This window comes from Schistocerca nitens, chromosome 1 (assembly GCF_023898315.1).
Source record: "Schistocerca nitens isolate TAMUIC-IGC-003100 chromosome 1, iqSchNite1.1, whole genome shotgun sequence".
In the NCBI taxonomy this organism is placed as follows: domain Eukaryota; kingdom Metazoa; phylum Arthropoda; class Insecta; order Orthoptera; family Acrididae; genus Schistocerca; species Schistocerca nitens.
In genome coordinates, this window is record NC_064614.1 from 337,850,465 (window position 1) to 337,875,052 (window position 24,588).

The 24,588-nt window shown below is 39.7% G+C and overlaps 1 protein-coding gene across 6 annotated transcripts in view; it reads right to left on the reverse strand.

Moving 5' to 3' along the window:
• LOC126248551 (GATOR complex protein Iml1) overlaps positions 1 to 24,588 on the reverse strand; it is a 637,798-nt gene that overhangs the window by 273,348 nt on the left and 339,862 nt on the right. For 4 of the 6 annotated variants that reach the window (XM_049949630.1, XM_049949665.1, XM_049949640.1 and 1 more), the window contains one exon: positions 17,587 to 17,660. The exons of the other annotated variants lie outside the window; for them this stretch is intronic. In XM_049949630.1, coding sequence (XP_049805587.1) covers positions 17,587 to 17,660 — 74 coding nt within the window. The remainder of the gene's footprint in view (positions 1 to 17,586; positions 17,661 to 24,588) is intronic. 6 annotated transcript variants of the gene reach the window in all.

A 24,588-nucleotide genomic window follows, 5' to 3' on the forward strand; every position in this document is an offset into this window, starting at 1 on the left:
TATGCTGAGCCTCATTTACGGTGTCCTTATTTTAGATGTTATTTTTGTGGGAAAAATTTCAAGTACTGACCAACCACACTGCTTTGAGGTGGTATTTGTGACTGAGGGATCCATCTAGCAGGCAGAGAAGATGAGGCCAGAGACCTAGCGAAGTAACTACAACGCAGTACACAAGCCAGGGACAAAGCACAGGAATGCAGATGCATTGGGGAGGAAGGTAGCAGTGCTGAAAGTTCTTCCAGAATGGCAGGCAGCAAAGAATACTCACAGTGACTGTAAAGAGTACAGGATGCAATCACAGTTTAGTACGTAATGGACTGCTAAGCAAGGAAAGAAGTCTTGGGCTCTGCGTAGTAATAACAACGAACTTTAAGGAAGAGATTTTAAAACAAGGGCATGATCATATGTTATCTGGTGAAGGAAGGTGCAAAGCAACAAACCGGAGAGTAGCCAATAGATACTGGAGGAGAGGATGGCAAGTAGAAGTGGATCAAAATGCAAGGAATTGCTTGCAGTGTGTGCTGCGAACAGACTTGAACTGTAAGAGAGTGCCATTGCAGAAACTACCCTAAGCATCAAAACCATCTAAAATGCTTGGACTCGATGTATTGGAGCCATTCAACCATATGCTACCAAGAAACAGATTCATATTAAAAATTATATGATCACTTTTTTTGGTACATGGAGATGGTTGCTATGCCAAACCAGAGGCAGTGACAGTTGCACAAGCAGTGGATGTTGAAGGTACGGTAACTACAGACCAGGGTATGCATTTCATGTTGGATATATTGAAAGAGCTGAGTCAGTTGTTGCATGTGAAGAAATTAAGAACTAGTTCTCTTCATCCACAGGCCAATGGTAGAATGGAGTGGGTACACGGAACAATTGAGAAAATCTCAAGTAACTATGTGAAATGCACATCACATAAATTGGGATACATGTCTTTGGTATGTTGTGCCAATGTATAAAATACATATGAATACTGGGTTTTCCCCGTATGAGGTGATGTACGGTTCAAAAATGCCAAAATCATTTGATTTGATAAAGGCAAAGAAATGGGGAGTGAGTCTGTGAGTTTGCAAAAACAGTACAAGAAGTATGGAAACAAGTATAGAAGTCAAATACAAAGGTGTTGGAGAATCAGGAGTAATCAGTGAAATGTATGGCTAATTTACCACAGAACAATGTAGAGCAATGGGTGACGAAGGAAAGACAAAGAAGTTCATCACAAGGTATCAAGGACCCTATCAGGTAGTGAAGACTACTTCACCAGTCAACATGAAGCTTCAGTTACTAAAAAGAATAAAAATAGTACATGGTGGGTGTCTGTGACCTCTTCAAGGTAGTGCAGAGTTGACTGTTGATTACAGGCATTTCAAGGGTGGAACTGGAGAAGAACACGAGGAGAAGGAATTAGAGGAAGAGAAAAGAAGATGTGGTTTGGCCTGTGCAAGCAGTACTGCATACAGTAAGATCAAGAAGGTAAGGGGTGTTTGTCAAGGATTTCTATTTTCACTGTATTTGCTTAGTATAGGATTGTAGTGAATAAATTTTTTTCTGTTATTTTTGTTGTACATGAATAGGCTCAGTAGTGGCAGCAGATTCTGAGGGGGGCAGAGAAGGGATATTAGCCCTTATTCTCAGGTTGTGATAAGTTGAGGGCAAGAATGAAAGACATAATAATATTACATTTTGTTGCCTGGATTGGGGAGGAGGTGCTGTAGAACCAACTGCTGGAAGGAGGAATGCTGTTCTCGAGGCAAGAGGTTATGATATTTACCAGTCATTAGTGGTCACTGAAAGTGCTTTTCAACGCAAGAGAAATGCCATATAAGATGAGGAGATTAGAAGTAGTATTCAACAGAATTCGGCAAAGAGTCAAGAAAAATGGGGTGCTCAAGAAAGTATCAGAGGAATGTGATAAACTGCATGGGTCCTACAAGCCAGCTGTGAGAATAAATGAGACAGGTAATGGAAGTTGTGTCGCACACACAACAGAAGAAAGGATTGCTGGATGCTGGGGTAGGATTTTGAAAACAATATTTGGAATGGGAGATAAGGGTCATATTGGAGAAATTGTGGAAACAGTAAAAAAGGTGGTAGAGGAAGTAATCCAACAGAAGTGTTGATTGTTACACAGATTAAGTCTTAATCATCCTATATGGCGGTTGTAGAGTTCTTCCGGGAAAGGCTACATTCTCCACCATGAGTCTGCTCGCATTTGAGGTTACAGACAGGTTATACCTTCCCAACATTTTCTGTCCAGTTCTCTTATGCAAGTAGACAAAATCACTTAACTAAGCTTATGTTTATATGGTCGAGTTGTTTTCAATTTATTGAATAAGTACTTTTTTGCTGTTTTTAAGTCAACTATTACATAAAAAAAAGTTCAACAGCTCAGCTAATATGTAAAAAAAAAGTTCAAAAGCTGGAGCTGTCAAATGCCTAATACAATAATGAGCCTGTCCCAAGTATAACATGCTGTCAATACGTAATCGACAATGGCGAGTTCATTGTCTCCAGGATAACTAGTTGGAATACATATCACTGCATGAGAGGTATCAAATGCGTTATCCCACTTTCAGCTCTCCACCAGCATCTACAGAGGCCCAGAGGCTTGAATCGTCTCTCTCTGCAACTGATGTAGGTCACATAGGAGTTATGGAACTTCAGGTATTTCAGCATAAGTTAAGCAATGCATTACAGCAGATTACTGTTCGGGATTTGAGCACAATCAGTCCCATTCAGTCAGACATACTCAGACTCAAATTGGAAAATATACTGGATGATCAAAAAGTCAGTATAAATTTGGAAACTTAATAAATCATGGAATAATGTAGATAGAGAGGTAAAAATTGACACACATGCTTGGAATGACATGGGGTTTTATTAGAACAAAAAAAAAATCAACAAAGTTCACAAAATGTCCAGCACATGGCGCTGGACAGCAAAACATCAGTGACTGCACGTGACAATTGTGTATAAAAGGAGCTGTAATGAGAGAGAGAGAATCAGATGCGCCAGCAGTCTGCAGCATGTTGATGTTACCTGAAAAGGCACTTTTAGTGAAGCTGTATTATCAGAATGGGGAATGTGCTAGTTCAGCACTATGATCCTATCACCATAGGAAGGGGATTCGAATGGGTAAAGGTCCGTTGACAAATGCAGCTGTGGCGAGAATGATTTTGAAGTTCGAAGCCACGGGTTGTTTAGACGATAGACCCTGTAGTGGCCGACCAAGCACAAGGCGTAATGCTGCTGAGACAGTTCAGGAAGAAATGGAGACTGTAGCTGGTTCATCTATGCATGGGGAAGTCAGAGCTCGTGCAGTCGCAAGTCGCACCAGCATTCCATACACTACTGTTTCGTTGGCACTTAGGCATACCCTCCGATGCTATCTGTAAAAAATCCATCGGCCTCATGAACTGTTACCTGATGATTTAGTGAAGCAGAGGACATTTGTGGTGTGGGTGTTTCAAAAGATGGCGGATGATGACGATTGGTTGAGTAACGTGTTGTGGACCGACGAAGCTCATTTCACACTCCGAGGGTCTGTCAACGCTAACAACTGCAGAATTTGGGCTACTGAAAATCCTTGAACTGTCGTGGAAACTCCATTACACGACGAGAAAGTCACGGTATGGGTTGGATTTACCACATCTACCATTATCGGGCCTTTTTTCTTCGAGGAAATGCGTGATTCTGGTTTTGTAACTGCTACCGTGACGGGTGAGAGGTATGCCGATACGTTACAGAATCGCATCATCCCCAGCCTGGCTGATAAAAACCTGCTGGAATGTACGATGTTTAAGCAGGATGGCGCTCACCCCATATTGCTAGATGCGTGAAAGATCTCTTGCGCGCATCGTTTGGTGATGATCATGTGCTCAGCTGCCACTTTCATCATGCTTGGCCTCCCAGGCCCCCAGACCTCAGTCCGTGCGATTATTGGCTTTGGGGTTACCTGAAGTCGCAAGTGTATCGTGATCGATTGACATCTCTAGGGATGCTGAAAGACAACATCCGACGACAATGCCTCACCATAACTCCGGACATGCTTTACAGTGCTGTTCACAACATTATTCCTCAACTACAGCTATTGTTGAGGAATGATGGTGGACATATTGAGCATTTCTTGTAAAACACATCATCTTTGCTTTGTCTTACTTTGTTATGCTAATTATTGCTATTCTGATCAGATGAAGCGCCATCTGTCGGATATTTTTTGAACTTTTGTATTTTTTTGGTTCTAATAAAACCCCATGTCATTCCAAGCATGTGTGTCAATTTGTACCTCTCTATCTACATTATTCCATGATTTATTCAGTTTTCAAATTTATACTGACTTTTTGATCACCCGGTACTATGTTTGTGTGTAAATGCTGGCACTAAAATAAAGTCATATGGCATGAATGGCTGGGAGACCCTGAAGGGCAGGTTCACCCATCTGACTGGAAAGGTTTTCCCTATCCTCCATACCCACAGGCATATTTCCTTTGTGAAGTATGCGAGTTGTTTCTGTAAGTATACGTTTTAAATGCACATGAGCGTAATTTTGTGTGTGTGTGTGTGTGTGTGTGTGTGTGTGTGTGTGTGTGTGTGTGTGTGTTTGTAGTTAGTGTCATGTTTTTATTGGAGATGATGAGAGAAGGAGAAAGTGAAACAAGGTGCTGGCACATGACCTACACCTCCTGAGGAGCACCAAAGGGCCTGCTGAGCTTAATGTCCCCGTCTGACAGATGGAGCACCGTCAACAGTGCTGCATGCCCTCATATTATGAGAGACTATGAAGGGGTTTGGAACTGAATCCAGGGCACTGGCGCAAAGACTGGTGATCAGGGACTGCATGCTGCCACCCCTCCTTTCCTTCTGACACAAAGGCAAAGGAAAAATTGTCAACAGCACATGGCATTCCCTAACAGTCACCTATTCAAGTACTAGCTATGCTAAAATGTGCTAACTTCAGTTATCAAAGGGATACCAGAGTATTCAGTTCAGCATGGCTGTTGGCAGTGCAGCCCACTCTACAAGTGTCAGCCATTCCTGAATAGAAGAGTTTTATACAGCCTGCCAGTAACAGATATGTGATATGTGTTATGTGATTTATTCATCTCATGATGTACAATTTTCAAATCATTTGATTTGAAGTACAGGAGACATGTCAAGGTTTACAAAATAAACTTTTTTCACTTTTTTAAGAGAAATACAAAAGTATACATTATATTTTACATTTCTAAGTTACAGCTACATATGTACATAAAATAATACATGTAATACAATCGCTGTGTTCAGACTGAGAAGCTGTCCTCAATGAATTCGACAGAATAATAACACTTTTCCACCAGAAGAGTAAAGAGCAATCTTTTCAGTGAACCAAGCTCCATTTTAAATATATTACTACCTTTTATTTTATTGAAAATTTTTAACCCCATATACTCTGACGTTTGGGCATAAAGTTTTAAATGATGTGTTGGAAGTGTGAAGTTATCTCTGTGCCAAGTGCTGTAGTTGAGGTCAGAACGGAAAGTGCCCTAGTGTATGTTGATTTGTACATAGGAACACCACCATCTCATATATGTAAAGTGAGGGGATAGACAGTATTTTTAAATTTTTTAACAGTGGTCTAAAGGATTCCCTTTTTTTTTGCAACACACGTTTCTAATTATTTTCTTTTGTAATACTAGGAGCCTAGTGACATTTGCTGAATTTCCCCAGAAGATTATGCCATAACGAATAATTGACTCAAAGTAGCAGTGATAAACTATCTTTCTGGTATCCATGTATGTGGCATCTGACAACACACACATTGCAAATGCTAAGTTGTTCAGTTTATTTGCTAAGTAATCTATGCATACCTTCCAATTAAAACTTTTGTCAAGATTTAGGCCTAAGAACTTCACATGGTTTGCTTCTGTGATATCCTGATCATTGCAAGTTATCTTTATTTCAGTCCTTTCTACTGATTTAGCTTCAAATTGCATCATTTTGGTTTTAGTTACATTTAGTTTTAGTCCATTTTGATAGAACCAAGATTCAAGTTTTTCTAAAGTATTCTTGACTTTTTCTGGAATATTTTCAGATACCTCATTTTCAATTAGAACTGATGTACCATCAGCAAATAAGACTGAATGAACATCAGTAGCAAGTGGTAGGTCATTTATGTAAAAAGGAAACCGATAGGGACCCAATATCGAACCTTGTGGGACTCCTTGGAGAACTGTTTTCCAGTCTGAGGTACAATTGGTTCCATTTGAAGTTAAAATTACTCTTTGTTTCCTACCTGACAGGTAAGAACTAAACCATTTTAAAGCAGTGTCTCTGATTCCATACATCTGCAATTTTTTGGAGGAGTAATGGCATGGTTCACTGAATCGAAAGCTTTAGTTAGATCACAGAATATTCCAGTGATCTTTCTACCTTTTCTAACGTGGAGCATATTTTTTCGATAAACTCATTTTAGCATCCACAGTGCTTTTACCCTGTTGGAATCCGAACTGGTTTTGAAAAATTATATCATTTACAGTAAGAAATTTATTAATTTGTTTTGCTGAAATCTTTTCAAACACTTTAGAGAAGACCACCAAGAGGGAGATAGGGCAGTAATTTCCCATATCTTCTGTCGAACCTTTCTTGAATAGAGGTTTGATCTCAGCATATTTCAATACACTTGGAGAGCATCCCTGTTCAAAAGATTGATTTATAATAATTGACAGTGGTTGAGAAATAATATCATACACATACTTGATTAAAGATGTTATTTCATCCCACCCATGTGAGGTTTTGTGTTTTAGAGACAATATTTCCTTTTCCTCATCCCTTTGGGTGATTTTTCCAAATTGTTTAAAGATGTGTTCTGGCTGTTTTCCAAATTTGTGATGCCCTGATAGAATGTCCTATCCACATCCGATCTAACTACATTTAGGAAGAATTCATTGAAACAACTTGACATCTGAACAGGGTTTACTATAATTTCATTTTCATGTCTAATTTTCAAAATCTCATGAATTTTTACTTTGGCTCCTAATTCAGACTGAACAACTGGCCACACTGCTTTTGTCTTATTTCTGTGTTCTCGTATGAATTTATTATTTGCCAGTTTTTTAGCTGCCACTACAACTTTCCTAAATACAGCTTTATACTGTTTGACATAAGTAACAGAATCCATATTTCTGTTTGAATTTAACTCATTGTGGAGCTCTCTCTTGCTGGCACTAGAAATTTTTATTCCTGTTGCAATCCATTTGAGTTTACCATTTACTTTCTTTTGCTTATATCTACAAGGAAATGATTCCTTAAATACCTCTAAGAAACAATTTAAGAATTTGTCATAGTTGATCATTCTTGAACTATTGTGGTCTACAGGCCAGCTTATTATACTTAATTTACTGCAGAATAAATCCACTTTACTTTTACTGAGATCACTTTTTATATACACTTCTGGAGGCTTTAGGTTATTTGCTTTTGGGAGCTCAATAAACAGAGCTGAGTGATCTGAAATACCCAAGTCTAAGCAGTATTTGTGCTTATTTCTACTGTCAAATTTGTAGTTAGTAATAATATTGTCAATGCAGGTCACTGATGTGTTTTCCCTAGTGCCTTCAGAAAAATTTAGCTTGAAACCAGATTTCTGAATTAAGTCACAAAATTTTGTGGAACCATTGCTTCCAACTAAGACATTTAAGTTGAAGTGTGCTGCTATAACAACTTTTTTCTTACTTTCTTTCTGAAGTTTTTCTAGGAGGCATTCGAATTTGGCTAAAAACACTTTTGTTACCACACATCCAGGAATTCTGAAGATTGCTATAACCAGTGTGTTCAGATCACTTAGGAAGAGCAACTTTCAATCACGCTCTCTTCATTTAAATAATTAAAACTATATATTACTGTATAACTTACAGAAGAATTGAAATGAATGCAGGAGCCTCCACGAGATTTGCTTATTCTACAAAAGCTAGCAGTTACCTTAAAACTATTAATTCTATTTAATACTTTTATACTATCTTCTGTTAACCAGTGTTCCTTTAGACAGATTATTTTAATATTTACGGATTCTGAAAGCAGAATTTTTAGTTCGTCGATTTTTGAGAATTTACGATTTGGTAGTTCTGCCCCTAAGACATTTATATTCCAATTCATCAATAGATCATTGTTGCTATTAGTTATTGCACGGGCATCCTTTGTTTGGTACCTAAACTTTTTACTTTCAGTTTGAGTTCTTTATCACCCCTATTAGAATGAATTAGTTTCCCTTGCTTCTTAGGATTTTACACACGTCTATGAACATTTTAATAAGGTTCACAGAGCCTAATCTATTCAAGTGCAGGCCGTCTTTTCCCAGACACTTATAGATTAAGAACTTGTTTGGGTCAATGAATACTGCACCAAGTCTGTTGCACTGTTCCCTAATGCCGGTATTTATCCTGTTGATGTAAGTATCACTTACCGATCTTCGGTGAATAATTCCACTAATTACCAGCCTGGATGTTGGGTATACAGTTTCCGCTGATCTAATCAGATTCCGTGTTTCATTCACGATTTCTTCCTCACTGTTACTGCGGAATGAATGGTGAGAGAGGTGCTGCAACTTTTTAGTCATTCATTAATTCAGCACCAAGTGACTACAACACAATTACATGGCATTTCAATATGCTGTCAACAATACACAGTGGCAAGGTTCTATGCAATCCCTTTCCCACTAATACTACATAGGTCACTGACAACATCACACTTACAAATGACATATTTCTCAGTCTTTTTATAGGATTGTACACAAATGTTCCATAAACAACAGCAAGTGACTCATTTAATAAACTGAAAATAACTCCATTATATCAACATGTGCTACGTGAAGTAGTTTTGTCTATTTACATTGGTGAGGTATCGTCTGCCGGTAACCTGAAATTAGTACCAGGGCACAATAGGCCATACCAGGTCTACTCCAGCAGCAAGTCTGAGGACACAGTGGGCCATACCCCATGCTTACCAGCCATCTTCCACCATCGCAGGACAAGCTCCTCATCATTTCCATATCTCCTTACTGACATAGTGTCTGGATAAAACTCCACCCGAACATGCCATGAAAGCCCAACAGTACTGTCTTGACAGGTAAAGCTATTTTATTTAGCTTCAATATAATTATGATTCACCCTTGCCTTTACAATACATAAACTGGATTATGATTTTTGTTACTACTTTTTCTGCCACTGCTGCTCCTGCTGTTGTGGCTGCTTCTATTGTCTTGGTGATTAAGTGAAAATGAGTTGTTATTTCATTATTATTATCAGCCTATGCCTTTTCAGTTATCAGAGGTTCTGAAAAATCTGTTAGTATTTCAAACCAAATATATTCAACAATTATATAGACTATTTAAAGAAACAACTTTTGACTGAGAACAATTAATATTCTCGCAGAAGAAGCTGAACAGCACAGTCACCATGGTGTAGTGGTTACGATATTAGAGTGTTGCATGGACAGTTGTGAGTTGAAAATTCACCTGAACTATAAAATTTTAATTTCTATATTCGGTTTGAGTACATTATAAAAGTATCCACAAATGTCAAGAATCACTGTACTGGAATGTTCTGTAACCGTGTATATACCGTAAGTGTTCTGGCCAGAGGCAGTTCGCTCCACGCTCTTGTATGTGCAAGTGCTGAATAAACCTTCGTTAAGTGAAGTTAGTGTTCATCATTCATCTAATTACACCTCCTTCTACATGACATTATTCCGGTGGAGACGTCAGGTATTGAAACTTGTGATAGCACCCATTATCGATGACACAGTGGCTCCCATCAGGCCACAACAGAGCCGCCGTTTATGTGGTGAGAAAACTGAGTTCGAGCCATATTCAGCAGATCACAATCTTATTGGAGACAGAGGATGTTACGATGACAGCAACTGTGTACCACCATATGAGACATCCTTCCAGGTTCTCTGGTGAGGATGGCTAAGATACAAACAAGTGACTGAAGGTATATGAGTGTGTTGTTGTTGTGGTCTTCAGTCCTGAGACTGGTTTGATGCAGCTCTCCATGCTACTCTATCCTGTGCAAGCTTCTTCATCTCCCAGTACCTACTGCAGCCTACATCCTTCTGAATCTGCTTAGTGTATTCATCTTTTGGTCTCTCTCTACGATTTTTATGCTCCACGCTGTCACCCAGTACCAAATTGGTGATCCCTTGATGCCTCAGAACATGTCCTACCAATCGATCCCCTCTTTTAGTCAAGTTGTGCCACAAACTCCTCTTCTCCCCAATTCTATTCAGTACCTCCTCATTAGTTATGTGATCTACCCATCTAATCTTCAGCATTCTTCTGTCGCATCACATTTTGAAAGCTTCTATTCTCTTCTTGTCTAAACTATTTATCGTCCATGTTTCACTTCCATACATGGCTACACCCCATACAAATACTTTCAGAAACGATTTCCTGACACTTAAATGAATACTCGATGTTAACAAATTTCTCTTCTTCAGAAAAGCTTTCCTTGCCATTGCCAGTCTACATTTTATATCCTCTCTACTTCAACCATCATCAGTTATTTTGCTCCCCAAATAGCAAAACTCCTTTACTACTTTTAGTGTCTCATTTCCTAATCTAATTCCCTCAGCATCACCCAATTTAATTCGACTACATTTCATTATCCTCGTTTTGCTTTTGTTAATGTTCATCTTACACCCTCCTTTCGAGACATTGTCCATTCCGTTCAACTGCTCTTATATGAGTGTATAGTCAAATTTAACAAATGAGATGACACCGTGTGTTTGGCTAACGTATTTTTCTACTTGGAGGGCACTGCCAAGCAATGGTATGAGAACAACGAGGAGAAGTTCACAAGCTGGAAAGTATTAAAAGTGCAAGGCTGAAGATAAGCTAAAGTGCAGGGCACTGCATCCAGGAGAAACCACAGCATCCTACATTCAAGATGTCTTGGAGCTGTGTAAAATAGTGGATCCTAGAGTGAAGGAGGAAGATACGGTTGCACACCTCATGAAGGGTGTTGCTGAGGACATGTATCAAGCCCTACTCCTGAAGGAGGTTTCGACAGCAGACGACTTTATAAAATGGTGCCAGTATATCGAGACAATGCATCAAAAAAGGATTACACATAAGAAGTTTGAATGGCTTCCAAATGTCATAGCAATGTCTGTGATAAAGGAAGACACTGATTTCACGAGTGTTCTTGATCAGATAGTGAGAGAGGAAGTTCACAAGGCACTTGGATTGCACAGCGAGCAAAAAACCGAGACGCTTCAAGAGGTCATAAGGGAGGAAGTGGGACAGACATTGAACCCAATCTCTCATCTTTCATTTCCCTTTAAAATGGTGAAAAGTTGAGACGTTCCTACAATGCCGCATGAGGAACCTGTTTGGGCACCATGGAAGACTGGCATGTGGAGGACCCAGGATAACCAACCTGCATGTTTCCACCGTGGACAACCGGGACATGTGGTGCACTATTGTTGAGAAAGGTAGCGGATATTTGATGATGCCCGCACTATAAGACAGCAGACCAATCTTAGCCGACGCCAACTGCAGGACGACAAAGATGAACAAGAAGATGTGGGTGTAGGACGACTTAGACGACCATCGCCGCAAGCTAGCCGCTGGAGAGGACGCTCCCCAAAATGCCAATCAAGGTCTCCATCGCCGTTTAGAAGCTCCAGGTGATCACCAAGCCGCCACAACCTGGAAAACTAAAAGGTGCGGTTTACTTGGAGGTGAGGCTGCCGAAAAGAAAAATCCTCCCTCATCAATCACTACAAAAATGATAGGAAACTACGTCAATATCCTCATGGATGGCCGACCAGCCCAAGCTCTTGTGCACTCTGGATCATCATATTCAGTCATTTCAGAGAAGTACCATCGTCAGTTGCAGAAAACCATATTCATCGACAATAAAACATCTCTGCTGAAGGTGGCTAACCGGAAATATGTAAAGCCTACAGGAATATGTGTCATTCGTGTGGGTATAAGTGGGCATACCAGCCCTTAGAATTCATCATCTTACAAGAGTGTAGTCATGACGTCATTCTAGGAAGGGATTTTTTGAAAGCTTCTCAGGCAATTATAGATTGTGGTTGCTCGAAGATTATGCTAGACGAGATGAGATACTGTGGACAGGAAGATGCGCATCCGAGTGTGTGGAGACTATGTGTGCTGGATGAAGTGATCATTCCTGCAGTCAGTGCTAGAAAGGTAACTGTCATGTGTCATGCCATGTAAGAGAAACACACCACTGAAGAATAACTTGGTCATCCCAGCCTCTGTTGTGTTGTTTAAGAATGGATTCAGTTAACTGTGGATAGTTAACTGTTGCCGAGAACTGCAGAACCTTCCAAGATGCATGTGCATAGCAAACGCTAAGCCGTTAATTGCAGAACATATGAACGTCATAGAAACTTCCCATGCCCAGTCTGTGGGTGAAATTAGTGCTACCACTACGAGACAAGATCTTCTAGCTTGACTATCACCAGATCTCACTAAGGAACAACAGAAGAAGCTACTTGCCATTCTTCAAGAGTTCTCTGAATGCTTCAATCCACAGTTGAAGAACAAATTATACAAATCGATGGTGAAGCACCAGATTAGCACTAGAGACCATTAACCAATACACCAGATAGCATACCATGTGTCAGCAACGGAACGTCGAATAATTCTCGATGAGGTAGAGAAAATGATGAAGAATGCCATCATTCAACCTTCGCAGAGCCCATGGTCATCACCAGTGGTTCTCGTCAGGAAGAAGGATGGCAGTTGGCGCTTTTGTGTTGATTACGGGAAGCTTAATAAGATAACTAAAAACGATGTTTACCCTCTTCCACGAACTGATGATACACTAGATTGTCTGAAGGGGGCTAAGTGTTTCTCAGTCATGGACATGTACTCGGGATACTGGCAAATCGAAGTAGATGAGGCTGATCTGGAGAAAACTGCATTCATCATCCCTGAGGGCCTGTATGTGTTTAAGGTAATGCCATTTGGTTTGTGTAATGCACCAGCAACTTTTGAATGGATGATAGATAATCTTCTAAGTCACCTGAAGTGGATGATGTGTCTTTGTTATTTAGATGGCATTATAGTGCTCTCAGAGACATTTGATGAACACATAAAAAGACTGAGGGCCATTCTTAAGTGTCTCCAAAAAGGCGGACTGAAACTTAATGCAATAAAGTGTCTCTTTGGGACAAAAGGAATCAAAATACTTGGACACCTTGAGTCAAACAAAGGTGTGCAGCCAGACACAGAAAAGGTGAGATCTATAACAGAATTTCCTATTCCTAAAAGTATTAGAGATGTGAGGAGTTTCCTCAAATTATGTTCTTATTATCGTCGTTTTATCAAAGACTTTTGTATCAAAGCCAGGCCACTCCAGGAGTTGTTAAAAGCCAATGCTAAATTTATCTGGGGTGGTGCTCAACAAGATTCTTTCGATGTGCTGCGAAAAGCTCTGACGACTGACCCTGTACTTGGTCTGTATGATGAGAGAGCACCTACAAAACTACACACAGATGCCAGTGGTTATGGAACCGGTGCTGTTCTGGTGCAAATATCAGATGGAAAAGAGAAAGTCATAGCCTACACTTCTAGGACACTCACAAAAGCCAAGAGAAACTACTCAACTACAGACAGAGAATGTCTTGCTGTGATTTGGGACACATGCAAATTTCGACAGTATGTCCACGGAGGCCATTCACAGTTGTTACAGACCATCATTCACTTTGTTGGTTGACAGGTCTTAAGGGTCCAACAGGATGACCTGCCAGGTGGGCACAGCGTCTTCAAGAGTATGACATTACCATAGTGTGCAAAAGTGGAAGAAGACACCAAGATGCCAACTGTCTCTCAAGGAACCCTGAGCAAGACCATCAAGACTTTGATGAAGATAGTGATTGTCTCGCTGCACTCCAGGATCTCTCAGCTGAGCAGGAGGAGGACACCAAGATATCTCAAATTATGCTTGCCTTAAATTGGTCAGAGGATGTGAAAGGACAATTTAAGGTAGTTAATGGATTACTTTGCAAGAAAAACATTGATCTGTTTGGAAAGAGGTGCCTACCATTGATTCCTAAACACATGTGCTTAGATGTTCTACAGAAATTCCATGACACACCTGAGGCCGGACATTTAGGATTTAGGATCCGCAAGAGATTTTTCTGGCCAGGTTTATTTAGGAGTGTCCGTCACTATGTGTCGTACTTTTGAGAGTGCCAGAGAAGAAAGGCAGTTCCTCAGAGACCACCTGGCTGACTCATACCAATTCCACCAGCCAAAACGCCTTTCCACTGTGTTGGGATTGACCTCCTTGGATGATTTCGAATGTCTGCTAGTGGCAATAGATGGATTATTGTTCTCAATGACACAATATGCGGTGAAAACAGCCGAAGCATTCAAGGTAGCCAAATTCATCATGGTAGACATTGTATTAAAACACGGTGCCCCAAGGTCATTAATTAAGGATTGAGGGAAAGATTTTCAATAGAATCTTGTGACAGTGATAAACCGTCAGTGCAACATTACTCTTCACATGAAAACTGCCAACTATCCACAAACTAACGGGCTTACTGAATGCCTTAAGAAGACCTTGGCCGACATGCTATGAATGTTCGTCAGTGTCGAGCAGAGCAACTGGGATGAGGTGCTACCTTTCATAACGTTTGCCTACAACACCACCAAACAAGACACCACAGGATTTACACCATTTTTCCTGGTGCATGGGCGTGAGGTGACTACGATGATGGACACTGTGTTTCCGTTGCATCCTGATGACGTGGACAACAACTACATCAGCCAGGTGTTAACCAGAGCTGAGGAAGCTCGGCAGTTAGCTCAACTCTGAATGTTGCAGGCTCAAGAAAACAATCGCCGAAAGTATGATGTGAGCCACCGCCCTGTTGTCTACCAGCCTGGTGACTTCGTCTGCATCTTCCTCCTGTTCGGAAGGTTGGTCTCTCTGAGAATCTTCTCGGACACTATTTTGGACCTTATAAGGTTGTAAGACAGTTGTCTAATGTCACTTATGAAGTTGAAGATTTCGACCCCAACACAAGGCAACGAAAGATCAGAGATACGGTCCACGTCCTTCGAATGAAGCCCTATAAGGATCCTGCAACCCAGTGTAAATTAGAAGCTCCAGCGGCAGGCAACAAGCAGAAAGTTGACAAAGAGCATAGTGGCAAAGTAAGTTCTAAGAAGATCACCGTCAGGGCAAACATCAGTCATCAGGAGTCGGAGAATGCAGGACTGATGACTTGTTCCTGGATTAGGACGATGTAACACCGAGACGCTGTTCTCTTAAGGAGGGAGCAATGTCGCAGAAGAAACTGATTAGCACAGTCACCGCAGTGTAGTGGTTTTGATACTAGAATGTTGCATGGAGGGTCGTGAGTTCAAAACTCACCTGAAATCTAAAATTTTAATTTCTATATTCGGTTTGAGTACATTCTAGAAGTATCCACAAATGTCAAGAATCATTGTACTTGAATGTTCTGTAACAGTATATATACCGTACGTGTTCTGGCCGGAGGCAGTTCACTCCGCACTCTTTTATGTGCAAGTGCTGAATAAACCTTCGTTAAGTGAAGTTAGCGTTCGTCATTCATCTAGTTATACCTTCTTGTAAATGATAAAATATATTATCATAAATATGAATTTAGACTGTTTTCAGGGCTGTACTTCTAATGAAAACTTATTGGATTTCGATCCGTGTGGAGGTGTGATAAAATTTTTGGTGTCATGGGAAAAAGGGGCCTGGTGGGAGGGTGAGCAATTGAGTAGGGCAGGTAAGAGGGTACGGAAGGCAAGACAGATTGCACTAAATTTTCTGGGTGGGTGTTCCTGATTCACATTACATGATACTGCTTCTGCGTTGAATACTACATATAGCTGCTAAAACACAAAGCTGATATTTTGCTGAGTTTATAGCCTTTGTCTTAATTGACAGAGTTAATTCATATCACAAAATTTATTGTAACTACAGAACTAGCTGACGCATATGAGACTAAAGGAGAATTGGAAATGAAAATAATGGAGATGTATCCAACAGCAAGTAATACCATGGTTGAGAATAAAATGGCATGAAAGCAATGAGAATGGAAAAGCTGAAAAGTCCAGAAAATAAGCTGTAGAAACAAGAACAGGATGGGGGAGAAAGGGTGGTGAAATAAAATGGCCATGGGGCAACAATGTATCATTAAAAGTGAACAAAACCAATGAAAGTTAAGACGAGGTATCTGCTAGGAGCCAATGGTGTGTTGGAAACCCAAGTCCTACCAACAAAATTCTGAAGGGTCATTACATTAAGGAAAAAATCAAAGACAGTTGACATAATGAAAACATCTCTGCATGTTTATTAGAGTGCTGTACAATGTTAGCTGCAACAGTGCATTCTTTATTACCTGGTTAACTAGCACACTCAGTTCAATGTAGTTAACATCACGGTTTATGGATACTGACTGCGATTTCTCACTATTATGTAGGACTTATTAGTTTACAATTATTTTCTCAGAAGAAAAACATGGACACACATTCTCCAATTATAAGATTATGTTTTACATTAATTTAATGCTACCCTTTCTTCTATGTGGTGACTGAATAAGCACAAAAACCTACTCAATTCAGTTTAGTTAACTGTGCATTTTATGGATCCCATTGAAATCTTTCACCACTATGTAGAACTTGTTAATTTACAGTTACAATACATTTTCTCAGAAAAAAATTGGAAACATGTTTACCATTTATTTTTTTTTATGTTTTACATTAATTTAATGCTAGCATCTTTTCTATGTGGTGACTGAATCAATAAAAAAACCTTGTAGTTTCATACTGATAGAGGATTTGCACTTTTCTCCAACCTGTTAAACCTATCCCCCAATCTCTATTTCCCTTGTACATTTACCTGCCCTATATTAGCTATTCATTAATCTCTGCTACATCCTGTACGTTTTCATAGACATCAGCTTCATTTGTTGCACACTTGATCATCATATTTTGTTTCTCAGTACTTCTGAGAACATCTACCAAATCTTCCACATTTGCTTTGTTGGAAGAGCAAGCATTTACATAATATCTGTAACAACTAGCCACACTTCCATTTTTTTCTCAGTTCACTGCTTAATTTTGGAATGAAGGACAAAAAACTTGAGATTCTGCATCTCAACATTCACAGAGATTCATATTACGCAAGCAAACTCATTTCACCTACCTTTGTGTAGCTGTAAGTTAGTTTTTTGATTAGCGGAATTTGTATTGGACTACAGTCATGAAATTAAGAATTATGAGAATTTGTACATTTTTGTAATTAACAAGGGGCATTGAGTGAACAAGAATCCAAGAAAGCTTAATTTTAATATCAAACTCTGTGGTATATAAGAAAAACATGAACTAGTTGCAAACAAAGAGAAATAAATAAGCAAATCCATTAAAGACACACACACCAAGCTCCCTTTACCCATAGCAACCCGTGCAAAGGCACTGTCAACAATAACCATGCAATTCTAAATGAAAAGTACATGAAAACACATGCAACAAATAACACGCAACACCCTACAGATCCCAATAGTGCCAGGTAAGATCACAAAACAAACCTTGGTCGTGGTTTCTCCAACACTCTGTTACTTCCTAACCGCTCTCTGAATGGTGAATTTCCAACCACACTAGTCTGTAAAGAAAGGTTTGAATTGAATTGAGTGTTTTGTAAGTGTAAGTTCTCATCACACTCTCTATTATGGACAAAAAACTGTACTATGGACAACTTCCGACAGGATTCCAACATCTGACAGTTTGTATTCCATGATACTGACTCACTGGCATTAATTGCAGTTAGCAACATAAGAAGCGCAACAAATTTTATCTAACTTCCCTATCCTCATTTTCAAGTCCAAAATTCAGCTGACATTTTCTTTCAAATATGACTATACAGAACTCATAATAAGATTAAGAGCTTTCCAACATCAAATAACAAACCTATGATCCAAATGCAGACCCAACAGAAACTGCCAATTGAATTACAGTTTTCAAGAAAAGAATCCTTACTATCTTCAACCTTTGATTCTGATGAAACTCTTCATCCTTTCACATAATCAAAATATTATGTGCTTTTCCTCACCATGAGTATGGCATTTTGTGATCATATGAATTTAACGTCATAACAGTGCTGCATGATACATGGCAAATGGGTGGAATCTTGTATGTCTCAGATAGTAAATCATATACCTATTACTTATATTGTTATGTTTTACTCTTTGAGTATTAGAATAGCGAGACAAAGATTCAACCGAAATGGCAGCTCCATAAGCATGTGTTAAGAGCTGCTTAAAAACATGGCCTGACTTCTTGGTGTGTCAAATGAAATCACTATTGTAGCCCAGGACTGATTCCAAATGGAGCTGTTGTTCTTAATATTATTTCACATGAGCATGTTCAAATAAGAAATTCTATGTAGAATATGGATAATTCAATTTAGTCAAAGATTTAAATAGTATGCTGGATTAGGACTCAGACCCAGAACCTTTGCCTCTTGCGCGTAAACTTGCCTTTTGTGTGTAAACCCTCTACTGACTGAATTATACACGCATATTCACAGCCCGGCAGTAACTCTCTTCTACTTCACAAACTGTACAGTTGTTCTCCTGCATACCTTGTGGGACTCACTACCTATCATAGGAAAATGCTAGAAATTCCACATTTTGTATTTTGAATCATATTTACCAACAATAACTGTAATCAATGAGTGTGCAGTGCGTCAGAGTCATGAAAACATTTCAAATGGAAACAGTGATCATGATTTTAATTACTAAATATGCTGATGCAGGCAACTGGGAATTTGTTGCAGTGCTGGGCTGAAATGTTTAGTGGTAAGAAACTACACTGCTGGCCAATAAATTGCAACACAATGAAGATGACATGCAACAAACGTCAAACTGGTATGAACTGCACTACATGCTTGGCTACGTAAATGATTAACATAGTAATATTTCAGTGCAACAACACAAAGCAGGCAGCATTAATGTAATCTACACTCCTGGAAATGGAAAAAAGAACACATTGACACCGGTGTGTCAGACCCACCATACTTGCTCCGGACACTGCGAGAGGGCTGTACAAGCAATCATCACACGCACGGCACAGCGGACACACCAGGAACCGCGGTGTTGGCCGTCGAATGGCGCTAGCTGCGCAGCATTTGTGCACCGCCGCCGTCAGTGTCAGCCAGTTTGCCGTGGCATACGGAGCTCCATCGCAGTCTTTAACACTGGTAGCATGCCGCGACAGTGTGGACGTGAACCGTATGTGCAGCTGACGGACTTTGAGCGAGGGCGTATAGTGGGCATGCGGGAGGCCGGGTGGACGTACCGCCGAATTGCTCAACACGTGGGGCGTGAGGTCTCCACAGTACATCGATGTTGTCGCCAGTGGTCGGCGGAAGGTGCACGTGCCCGTCGACCTGGGACCGGACCGCAGCGACGCACGGATGCACGCCAAGACCGTAGGATCCTACGCAGTGCCGTAGGGGACCGCACCGCCACTTCCCAGCAAATTAGGGACACTGTTGCTCCTGGGGTATCGGCGAGGACCATTCGCAACCATCTCCATGAAGCTGGGCTACGGTCCCGCACACCGTTAGGCCGTCTTCCGCTCACGCCCCAACATTGTGCAGCCCGCCTCCAGTGGTGTCGCGACAGGCGTGAATGGAGGGACGAATGGAGATGTGTCGTCTTCAGCGATGACAGTCGCTTCTGCCTTGGTGCCAATGATGGTCGTATGCGTGTTTGGCGCCGTGCAGGTGGGCACCACAATCAGAACTGCATACGACCGAGGCACACAGGGCCAACACCCGGCATCATGGTGTGGGGAGCGATCTCCTACACTGGCCGTACACCACTGGTGATCGTCGAGGGGACACTGAATAGTGCACGGTACATCCAAACCATCATCAAACCCATCGTTCTACCATTCCTAGACCGGCAAGGGAACTTGCTGTTCCAACAGGACAATGCACGTCCGCATGTATCCCGTGCCACCCAACGTGCTCTAGAAGGTGTAAGTCAACTACCCTGGCCAGCAAGATCTCCGGATCTGTCCCCCATTGAGCATGTTTGGGACTGGATGAAGCGTCGTCTCATGCGGTCTGCACGTCCAGCACGAACGCTGGTCCAACTGAGGCGCCAGGTGGAAATGGCATGGCAAGCCGTTCCACAGGACTACATCCAGCATCTCTACGATCGTCTCCATGGGAGAATAGCAGCCTGCATTGCTGCGAAAGGTGGATATACACTGTACTAGTGCCGACATTGTGCATGCTCTGTTGCCTGTGTCTATGTGCCTGTGGTTCTGTCAGTGTGATCATGTGATGCATCTGACCCCAGGAATGTGTCAATAAAGTTTCCCCTTCCTGGGACAATGAATTCACGGTGTTCTTATTTCAATTTCCAGGAGTGTATATTCTGTATAAAAGGAAAAATTACACTGGGAGTTGCTCATTCAGAAATTCCACTTGAATGTTGTTTGTTTTTGAGAAGATCCTGTTATGCCCCATTCAGAAAGGCCAACATCTACCAATATGTATCAGAATTTGACAGACAGTAGAATTGTTACCTATTGAGACTACAATCTATCATAGAAAAAATTACTGCTAATGTTGTTTGCGATCCCTTGACTGTCATCTGAAAATGATGGGTTCAGGATGGCCATACTCAATGTCATGTGGCACCTCAATAGCTCCATGCAAATTAGTGCTGGTAAGGAGAGACTTACTGTTTGCCTTACCATGAAGGATTATACACAATGCCATATATGTTGAGTCTGGAGATGGGCTTGCCTGCAGCAAAACAACTTTTTAAATGGACAGTGTGGATAAAATTTCATGGAGAGAAATCTTCAGATGTAGAACCAATGCTACAGTTCCCCAAGGTAGTGTTATCAGGACCTTTACTTTTCACTACATATGGACAAAAATATTTTTAAAAAGGTGTAAATGTTCAGAATGAACATCAAACATAATATTAGATTTAATGTCACAGGGAACAAAAAATTAGGGTGCATAAAATATCTGGACAAATGCTGCTCAAATAACTTTTTCTAAGATACAAAACAAATTTACAGTTTGGAGAAAATAAATTTAAATTGTTGCAGTTCACATTTAACTTGAAATTCGTTTATTATGTGTACATATTTTGAACTAAGACAATCTGGTTTGTCTCTTCTATGGCCCACATAACATGGTTGAAAGTTTCAAGACCCACTATGCAATCCCAGGTGCATGCATGACTACAGGGAAGCCCAGACAAGCATGCTCTAGATTTAGTAACTTTCCTTTCAATAAGGATGAATGTAGGAGGAGAAGACTCCAAACTGCTTGTACCAGATCAACATAAATATTTCCAGTAGATGTGAATACTAAGCAAACAGTGATTAACAGAAGCATTAACAAAAAATTCAAACATTTGAAGCAAATCTGAAATGTGCTGAGGTCGATAACATGAACAACCACATAGTGACTGTAATTAGACAAATTAAATGAATGGACCAATGCGGAAGAAATGAGTGAAGATTCATCAATACGAAATAATATCAGGGCAAATTATTTAAATTTGTTGACCTAACAGTGTCACAAATATGTACTTATTATTGAAAATTTGCATCAAACCCAGGACTCGGATTTCCTGTTTGCTGCTTCAAGGTAATCAGGGTAATTAAGAAAAGCTTAACGAGTGATTTGAGAAAAACTGAATATTTCACGAACAGCTCCTATGTCCATAAAATATCAAATCACAGCACAGACTGAAACTTCTCCACTTTCTCTTGATCAATATACTCTTAATTATAATAGAATACCAACTGATGTTTAAATATATATCTTGCTTTCAGAATAAAATTTGAAAATGAAAATAAAAACGAAAAATTTTGAAATAAAGAGAAAAAGAAAAAAAAGGTGAAATGTTTGGTGAAATGATTTGTCTAAAACTAAGAAATAAAACAGATTAGGGACACACTTCATTTGCCTTTGAATGATGCTTAAAATCACGTCCAATAAATGAGTAGCTGACTGAGAATTTGAAATTCAGTGTTTAATTTAGAACCTTATAATTTTAAAGGGATCTGTAGGGTAACTGTCTGGTGGAATTTCACTCAATGGTATCCTTATGTCACTAACATATGAGCATCTGAGCTGCAGTACATAATGTCAAGCACCATTGAACATTCTTTTTGTTGTGACTGTCTGCAACTCAGTAAGTCATCTTTATGGTGAGTAACAATTTATCCTTTTCCTATTATTGTTGACATTTCAACATGAAGTTTCCATTATTCCTCTAATCTATTTTACATCTTACTTTTAGACAAATCATTTCACAAAACTTTTGATTGTTTTGTTCCTTTCTCTCTCCAAAATATTTTTATTCAGTGGACTGTGGTGTATTACTTTTAAATTTTTTCCTTACTTGCAATAAATGTACTTAATTCTTCTGTTGTGATAATGTACAGCATAAAATTTGGTAGTCATAACCGTGATGGCCTACAAAAAATGTGACAAGTCTAAACGCGCGCGCGCGCACACACACACAAGCACACAAGCACACAAGCGCACACACACACACACACACACACACACACACACACACGAGTATTCAGTGAGATACTTATTTTTGATAAGGGCAAAATGATAGCTTTCCCTGTACCCCAAACCATGTATTAGTCTACCAGCTCTCTTTTGTAGCAACACTATTCTTCTCAAGTGCATAGCAACACTATTCTTTTCAAGTGCACATCAGCAGCATACCACCACAACTCTATCCCATATTTTTTATAAATGGGGAAACTGCCATGCAGTACACTGTTTTTAGCATTTTATTACATACAATTTTGGACAGTTTCATAAGCAAGTAAAATGCACTGCTTATTTTCCCTCAATAAAGTTAAAATGGGTTTTTTTCTATTATAGGCTGCCATCTAAATGCATATGAAGGAATTTACAGTCTTCATTGTCTGTATACAAAATTCTACAAATATTTCCTCCAGAAAAAGAAATGGTCCCAATATTGAGCCCTGTGGTATGTCCTGCATTACTGTTTAGGTCATGAACTGAATATTGATATTACCATCCTATTTTGATAATTTATATTTGTGAAATTTTATGGTTTTTTGGGTCGTACATAGGAGTTCCAGATATTATGGGGGATATCGCATGTCTTCAGTTCTGCAAGAGAAGTGCATCGTTGATCAGGTAGAAAGCCTTTGCGAGATCTAAATATATGCTTACAGTATGCTTTCCTTCATCTAGAAAGCTACAGGCTTTATGAAAAAACTCTATGACAGCTGTTGTGGTGCTGCAATATTTTTAATATATGTGCCAGTTTCTGTGAGGTGAAAAAGGCACCAAGCTGTGCCAGCATTACTATTCAAAAATCTTATATAATCTAGGAATCAGTGATACTGATCTGTAGTTTATGCTTCCTCCTCTGATCGTTTTCTTTATACATTGGTCAGACAATGCTCCTTTTCAGTGCACTGGGAAACATACCTTCTTTGATGCTACAATTGTTGTGATATTTAATTGATTTTACAAAGTTTGTGCATTTTTTAATTTCTGTATTGGAAAGACCATCCCAACCACTTGAGTTTTTGTTTTTTAGCAGTAAATTATTTTCCTTATTGCTTGTTCCTTTACTTCCTCAAATTCATAGCCCTTATCTGTTCTGTAGCAGTGTACTGGGTTGTTGAGCAGATCTGTTTACACAGAGGTCATGGATATTCTGTCTGATCTTTGGATATTCTGTCTGATCTTGACTAGTTTAGCTGATAGTCTGAACTCAACTCTTTTTTCCCACTGACTGGTGACTGATTTTGATTTAATTGGATAACAAGAACCAAATGTCTTTACAGAACTAAACAGAATTCATTCCACTTATTATCTGACCCTTCTAACTGGTAGACATTGTCCCAATTCTCTCTAGCTAGTACATTTTTGAATGTGATTACATTTGTAGGGTTAGGCTTCATTCCTGATGATGATTTATTTACTTATTTAAATTCCTGGCTGATCAACATTTAAGTAATCAATTTGCTGGCAATAATCATCAAAGAAGTAGAATTCCGTGTTACTGAACTTAATACTATCTTCATCATATTTAGTAATTATTGCATTGCCTATCCTGCTGGAGGTTAAATCTGCTATTCTGATGTCTGAAGTTACCACATTTACAAGACTGCATGAATTCAACAGATCTGATAATTTTAAATTACTAATATTACAAGAATTTTCATTGGTATTTAAATCACCCAGTGTTTTGAGGTTCTTGGATCCAGCTTTGCCAATCACCTTATTGAAGCTGTTGAAGAAATGATACAACTCTCCATTTAGTGACAACAGACCCTCACCAATTTGTGTTTTGTATTGTATCACAGTGCTAGTAAATTCAAGTGAGCCTATTTTGCAAATACTGTTCAAGAAATAACTTTTTTTTAATATGTTAACATAAAGAACCACCCCACCCCTTTCTGGTGCTGCCTACAGTAACTACTTATTAGGGAAAAGACATACATTATTTCATCCTGTTTTTGGCCATGTTCAGTTACTGCCACAGCATGTG